General features: G+C 37.6%; 1 protein-coding gene across 2 annotated transcripts in view; it reads right to left on the reverse strand.

The window, feature by feature from the left end:
• LOC113686858 (receptor-type tyrosine-protein phosphatase S) overlaps window positions 1-4,846 on the reverse strand; it is a 32,928-nt gene extending 28,082 nt beyond the window's left edge. For both annotated transcript variants that reach the window (XM_027204536.2, XM_089181293.1), the window contains exons 1-4: window positions 4,598-4,846; window positions 1,937-2,128; window positions 1,409-1,588; window positions 480-794 (exon numbers count right to left, since the gene is read on the reverse strand). In XM_027204536.2, coding sequence (XP_027060337.2) covers window positions 480-794; window positions 1,409-1,588; window positions 1,937-2,128; window positions 4,598-4,649 — 739 coding nt within the window. In that variant the 5' untranslated portion in view covers window positions 4,650-4,846. The remainder of the gene's footprint in view (window positions 1-479; window positions 795-1,408; window positions 1,589-1,936; window positions 2,129-4,597) is intronic.
• Between the last annotated feature and the right edge of the window lie 3,105 nt (window positions 4,847-7,951).

The raw sequence follows: 7,951 nt of genomic DNA on the forward strand, positions 1-7,951 counted from the left end.
TGTCAGCTAAGCCCAAAAAATTGCTGGGGGATAAGCTTACAGTGCATTGGCATTCCATCTGGGATCCCATCTCATCTCACCACCCAGGAGTATAAATGGGTACCACCATATTGCCAGCTAAGCCCAAAAAAATGCTGGGGGATAAGTGTACAGTGCATTGGCATTCCATCTGGGATCCCATCTCATCTCACCACCATGGAGTATAAATGGGTACCACCATATTGTCAGCTAAGCTCAAAAAATGCTGGGGGATAAGCTTACAGTGCAGTGGCATCCCATCCGAGGGAGAGGGGGAGAGGGGGTGGGTACTTCTTGGTAAAGGGGATGTGCCGCTAGTAATAATCCTCATTACTTCATGCTATGGAAACTGTTATAAGCTCCAGCTGGATGAGTAACTTGTCTTGAGTACAGACTTTACCTAATTATTGAAACCAATCATTAAAATAATTATCAAACAGCAGCCATTCATGTAACTTTACCTGCTTCATCAGTCATCACCCACTTTCTCTCTGCACTGTAATTGCTTCTCCCAAACTGGTTCTTTGCGACTACTCTAAAAGTGTAGTTTGTAAAAGGTTTGAGAAGTACAATGACAGCTTGTTTCTGATTTACAACACAGGCACCTTGCACCAAAGAATGATTACAAGCTGGTTGCTTCCAAGTTGAAATGTTGACACTGAATTCAACTGAATAATTGGTAGCAACAGACTGGTCTGATGTTGTGTTCCACTTGACAAGTACACTAGTAGCTGATAACACAGTGATGTTCTGAATAATTGGAGGATCTGGTGTACCTGGCAGGAGAAGAGTTTAACATACATGTACGTCAAGCAATTTGAAAATTAAAATAATGTGATCAAGATTGTATCCCATCAGAGTGCAGAGAAAGTAGTGCAGGTAAGGAGACAACATCTGGCTCAAGTGGTTTGAAGGGTAGATTACACTATCCATAGGATAAATCTTTATCTGATGGATACCACTGTATGTTAATCTTTTCTGCTGGATGGTGATTTACCCATTGGATAGCAATCTGGCCCAATTTTTTTTTTTTAAGATCATTAACGCATGGCCTTAGTTGTTAACCAAATATTTCCTAGGCCAATAAAATTTGTTGTTAAGGCAAAATGATGCTGCTTCTACCTCCATCAACAAGTTTATCACTGAATAAAAGCACCATAGCCATCTAAACTAAGAAACATAAAAATAAAATCCTTATCCACATAAAAAATCTCATGAACAACAGTTCTCAGAATAAATTTTAGGTGGTGTACAAAAATTGTTCAAACAAAACACAAGAAACAGCCCATCTGCAAAATAGTTATAATGTCTTCTTCATATTACACAGTAATTATAGTACAGAATTATAATGTACAATTAATGCCAACAACAGAGTCGAGGTTGAACATACCTGGTGGGGAAGCAGTTGTTGGCAGAGGAGTCATCACACTTGAAATGAGAGACCCTGAGGTCTGCATATAAAATGAACTTGTAGTTGGGGTTAGGTAAATTGCACCTTGACTTGTAGAGACACCAACATTTGACACCATCGTAGCAGTGTCTGATAATGTCGGGGAGCTTTTGCCAGAAGCTTATCAAAGAGAAGAAAAAAAAAACACTCAATATTTTCAGCTCATTTAAGAAGCACATGTACTACAGATTATAGATTTCTAGATCTAGGTAGATAATAGCAACTACTGGTATTAGAAATCATTAAGTTTCAGTTCATTATTTGGATGTTGAACAGTTTCACCGTTTTTTTTTTCTTTATGTGTGATAATGTCTGATGCCATAACTAAAATACAGTCTAATCCATGTGTAATTCTAGTTAATTTGATATCAAACTCTCAAAAAATAGGAAAAAAATAACCAGCTGTCAAAAGAACACCTTCTGATATACAAGTGGATGCAAGGTTAGCTGTCAATGATGGCAACTTACCAACATTGATTCCATTTGTAGTACTTTGGGTCTGAATGGAACCTTTTGCAATGTTCTTGGAGGTTGTGGTGTTGATCAAGCCAGAAATTTTTGTTGATGCTACGACCAAAAAAGGACTGGAGGTGGTTGATACCACTGAGGGTAAATAATGGGAGGGTAATGGTCCTTCCTCTGAAGCCTGATTAGCGCAGACTAAAATTGAAAGATTCAGGATCAACATGAGCAATTAATATGTTACTGTAAAGCTTACAGCAAGTTGCCCCCTGTCGAAATACATAAGTCTGATCTCTAAGTACAAGTATTAAGTTTCATATTACCATCTAAAGATACAGTACAGGGCTATACAACATCTGCTTGTCACATAAATGGTACACATAGATCAAAGACATGATAAGATAAGATATAAAGCTGAAGTTAGAAGTCTTAAATCATTAAACATGACTTTTGCCTCCAAGATCAAAATAACAAATCACTGCAGTGTCAGCTATACTTCTTCGTGGACCATTTTGAGCCCTGAGAATTGACATTAGAACAAACAATATCTCTTAGTTAATGGTTTTGTTTCTTCTTATTGCATTTCTGCTAAAAGTGTATTCATACTGAGAGAAATTCCTTTTTGGTTTCTTCTTGGAGTTAAGGTCCAACAATTTGAAACTTTATTCAAGCACATGTAAATCTACTGTGTAAACAACTGACTCATTTGCTGCTATAATGGAAGTATCCTGCTGAACCCCAGATTACTCTACCTACCAACTGTCATGCCTAGAGAACTGACAAACAACACAGCTTTTTCACATGTTTATGAAGAAAAAAAGCTCAAACAAAGCAGAGAAGAGGTAAGCCTTTCTAAACACTCAGGCTTTTTCCAAATCCTCTGATTATAGGAAGAAACGCACTAGAAGGAGGAGTGTGTTGGAATTTTTCAGGATGCCTTCTGAAATTTCTCTTTTGACATTGGAGGTTTTGTAGTCAAAGAAAATTATTATTCAGATTATAGGAGTGTATAGGTAATGATGAGTTAATTGTTTATATATCTGTACCCATGTAATTCTGGTTTATTACTTATGAGTCATGAAGGCTTTCCAATGTTTGCTGAGATGAAGCATGTTCAATCTTACATATTTCCAATGAGCTGAAAATATAGTATCAGTTGCAGATGATTTCCAGAGATCCAAGTCCCATACTTAAAGTGATCAAATATCTGGACATCTTGCAACCTTTTTTCAGTCATTTTAACTTAAGGAGAAAAGTGTGTTTATAATACCTACTTTGATTCCCTTTAAAAGCTGAAGGACAATAATTTCAATTTCATCCAAAACTCATTATACATGTACCACCATACAGACAGGACATAATCAACCGACAAAAAAAAAAAACAAAAAATAGTGTAAACAATCAAAAGAATATAGCCTTCGGAAGGATTAATTCATTTAAACCACAATACTAAAGATCACTGGAAATGCATAGCGTTTGAAATTCTAAATCAAATAATATACATGAAAAATTATACATATCTGAATAACAGATTCAGCATTTTCCATGTAACACGAGTGCAAAGCTATAACACACATGCAAATTACAAGTAGTGCATGTGCTACCAAAATTGCTCTTGTCTAGACATTCTGCCATGCATTTTTCTTGCACATAATTAACAAGTAACAACATAATTTGTTGTGCACTTTGTTGTAAATAAGCACTTGAACTTTCTCTAAGACTACAAATTGCAATTTTCTTGTCTCCAAAAAGTTTATTTGTGCTTAATACTACCAAATTGCATTTGAAATCATGTTGTTACCCATACAGACAAAATGCCCCTTGATGTCTGACCCGAGTTTTTTTCCTAGATCATGTGATAACACATACCAATAAGAACTACAAAGTGAAACATCTTCCGTATTAAACTGTAGATCGCAATTGAGGACAAAATTCATGACTCTGTAATACACTGCACAAAACATCTCATTACTGTTACATTCAAATTATCCTTGGTTATGTTTCTGTTCTTGTCTTTATCGTGACATTCATAAAAATTTCAGATTAATTATAATTTCAAAATTGTAATAGTCGTTTTCCAGATGAAGTAGTTGAAAATGGTAATTAAATCATTGAATGAAAACGAAATGAATTCCATATGCGAGAGGCACATGAAACTTCGTTCAATGATTAAATAACATCTGCAGAAAGCAACTCTCCAGCTGTAAGAGTTCATTTCATTTATTCGATGGAACACGAAACGTGATAAATTTACACCCTCTGTTGGTTATGATTGTTGTGAGCTCGTATTTCGCACATTTGCATGCTTCCAAATGCCTTTCAACCACGCAAACCGGACTAGTCACAGACAGAAAAGGACATCCCTATTTAAAAATGGATGCGAATAATCCTCCTTATCTGCTAAATCTGGTTTTACTTAGAGAAACCGTAAAAAGTTCTCGCCCCCTTTCAAATCTTTCATCAACAGCTCAAGTGCTTTGGCAAACGGAAGGGTAGTAATATTTACAAAATCAGCTGCGAAAGAGTCACCCCTACGACGTTTATTGCCCAAACAAAACGAAAACACAAAGAAAACACACGGACACTTTCTTCGATGGCTAACGAAGCCCATCGGCAAAACGTGGGCGCGAATCACATCAACGTACCTAAACCCAACTCGAAACTTACCAAGACATGACATTCTCACGAGTGCGTAGAAGAGAACCAAAGTACAATCCATGTCGCTTGTCTCCAGATCCCTTCTTTCGACTAGATTTTTCTCAAACCAGCTAAATTTAAGATGCAACGGACTTTCCTGTTATCAACCAGTGCCTCTCCTGTCCATTCTCATCGATCTCGAGGGTTTTCAGCGGCTTTTAATGCATACATCTTCCTATTAGTCTGATCGATAAAGCGAGACTGCACACACACTTATATGAAGCACAGGAAGTAGGCACCATTCTCCTGTGCAAACACGTCATGCGTACTTCCGGTGAATTGTTCCTAATTTCTTTACTTCCCTTCACTTTTTCTTTAATTTATGGCTAATAATCGTATTCGGAGTCAGAGGAAGAAATTCGAGCATGGAAACACACACACACAGTATGATGAGGAAACTTTGAAAAATAGTGATTTAAAGGTATGCCGTTTCGTGTCAAAGGGCGGCGGGCATCTGAAGGGCCTCAAAACCGCTCAAGCGCTTAAGGAAATATAATAGAATCACTCGACCTCTTAAAAATGGCGCCATCCGATTCTGTACGAAGCAAAACTAAATTAATAAATAATTTCTTTTCTTTAGTGACAAGCATGTTTCAAATAATTGGACTTTGTGCCTCTGTAGAAGCTCAGGGAGTGAAATGATCCAATGAAGTGACAACAGCCATATGAGCTGAAACGTGTCTCTTTGTAGAATTAATAATTTCCTCCAAAGCTCGAACAGACGTCGTCGTTTCCTTTTTTTCTTAGCTAGCTGAAAGCGAATCCATTAAGAAGATCCAATGAGTCAGTTCTCCCTCACCCTCCTCTCCCTTTCCCCAATCAGAACTGCGGGTATTTGTACCACTCGGTTCTTCCAGAGACATAATCACATGTTACTACTCAACTTGAAGTATTTGAAATTTACTCATCTTGAATTATTTTCTAGCTTATTTAGCTCTATTGTAAGAAAAAGTAACGTGTTTCCTGAATCTATATGTTTGGAAGCCCTTGCAAAATTTCCCAGACCTCCCGCTAGGCTGGTGATCCTCTTTCCCAACCCCCTCTCCAAAATTCTTTATCCTTGTTGTCTCATTTAATATTTTTTGTTCGCAATTTTTTAATTTTTTTAAAGCCCCTTTCAAACACAACGAGTTTGAAAGCTATTCATTGCATACATGCAGACGCTTTTGATCCTCATCGCTGTCTACACTTTCCCGAGAGCCACTCGAACAATCCCAAAACGTGAGTCTCGAGTTGTTCTCGCGCGTTACCACGCAACATACGTGCATACATGTAGTGGGCTCTTCCTGTTCTTCCCACCTCGCGAGTAAACTTTTCAGCAGTCTATATTCTTTATTCCATTTTGTTTAGTGCCTTTTTTTCAGGTTTTTGTCTTTTTTACAAATTTGTTTTCAACTTCAGGAGCCTTGTGTTGTGTATTTTACAATCATTACAATCCCTAACAGAGGGTCTGAATGGGGTTAACCCTTTAACTCCCAAGATCTCATTAGTAATTCTCCTTACTGTCTGCTATACTGTGCTTGTGATGTTAGTTTGGAGGATTTGGTATTGGATCAACTTAAAATCCCCTAGTTGATATTTTTCTTTATTCTCATCACTTGTCTGCATGATATTGTATTGATATTGTAAGGAGAAATTCTATCTTGGTCACTCATGGGAGTTAAAGGGTTAACCAACTGGCGACTGACTACCGACAAAACGAAAAAAATATTACCGATTAGCGACAAGTAAATACTAACCGACAACCGACATAGTCTCACATGGTCCAACATTATCGATATTTCTATTCAGAAAGAAGAGCATTCTAGCCTAACAGATAGCCACTTTAAATTTAAGATTCGGTTAATTATGGAATTTCCAGTCATCAGACTTACTTTATGGCCGAGTAGGAGTGCAGGCTTATTTCAATAACAGCGCCCGGTTCTCGAACCCTCAAATCACCCAAGGAAAATGAGTAATTAACTTGGATTTTTAATTATTAACCGAGATTTACCGACAACCGACAACCGACAACCGACAAAGATTGAAAATTTAACCGACTACAGATAAAGTAATGAAATTCTAACCGACAACCGACATATGAGGACCCCTCATTCAGACCTTCCCAACAATAGCACGTCATGACGTACACTAACCCATAAACCCTTAACACCCTAGCACCAGCATCCATGTTCTCGATACTCTTCTTTAAATACTTTCTTTGGTAATAACATGGAGAATTTTTAAAACAATCAAAGCTTCTTAGGTTTGCCACCATTTCCTTTCACTCTCATCGAAGGACAAATTATTTATTATTAAAGAGTTAGTCACAAGATTTTTCATTACAGCATTGCTACTGATCATGAATCAAACATTAGGTCATGAAAAGAACTGAAATGATCGCCAACTAAATAAACAAATCCTCCTTGTCAGCACCTCAGGAAATGTACAGAGAACAGCATAGAGACTATGTGCTTACTGATGTAAGGATGCAAATGTGTTAAGACCCTGAGTATTTGTCTAGTCGAGGATTTGAATACCGACACACTCTTAAGAGAGTTGACCGCTCTCAAGTCGCTTCAATCGATATGAATCTATTTTCCCTGTCCCCTGATCAGCTTATGAAACAAACAAAATAAGAGAAAATTAGCCAACGAGACTTTCTGCTCAAATGTACCAAGAACTTTTAATCAGTCTCACTGCTCAGGCGACTCACTGCTTAGGAAAAAAGCCTGTCAACAACAACATCCGTTAGGTAAATCGGCGCAGAAAAGTTACGGAGTATGTGCTATGCTTTTTCACTCTATTTGACGGATCATGCAATTTTGCAGCCGAGATATGACGTGTTAGTGCACACGTGGACTTACCCACCTTCCGTGGATTTTCGTGACGAACATATTTCGCAAGTGAAAGTAAACACAGTCTGACAAAAGCGACATCAAAATCCTTTTACGTTTGACCTGACTCCTATGTAAACAACGCTTATGATAAGTTTTTTAAAATGCGTGACGATCAGCGAACTCTTATGAGTAATCACAAGAATTAAGGAGTCTTAAAAAAAATGCAACCGATCATTGTTCTATATTCGAGTCTTGCACTGTAGATGTTTAGATGTTAATTCTTCGTGGCTTAAATAAACCTGGAATCTATCCTTTTATACGGGGGATGAAGTCATTCGAGGGCAAAGCGATGTAGAAAAAACGACGCCGCTATTTGCTTTGTTTTGCGACAGCAATAGCTGTAGTTTATTTAGGTGTGGAACAACTGATCATCTGTTGGCCTGTTTTAAGACAGTATGCAAATCAGCTCATGGTGAATGGAGGAATATGATAATGTCAACAAGCT

Source organism: Pocillopora damicornis, chromosome 9 (assembly GCF_964200805.1).
Source record: "Pocillopora damicornis chromosome 9, jaPocDami1.2, whole genome shotgun sequence".
In the NCBI taxonomy this organism is placed as follows: Eukaryota; Metazoa; Cnidaria; class Anthozoa; order Scleractinia; family Pocilloporidae; genus Pocillopora; species Pocillopora damicornis.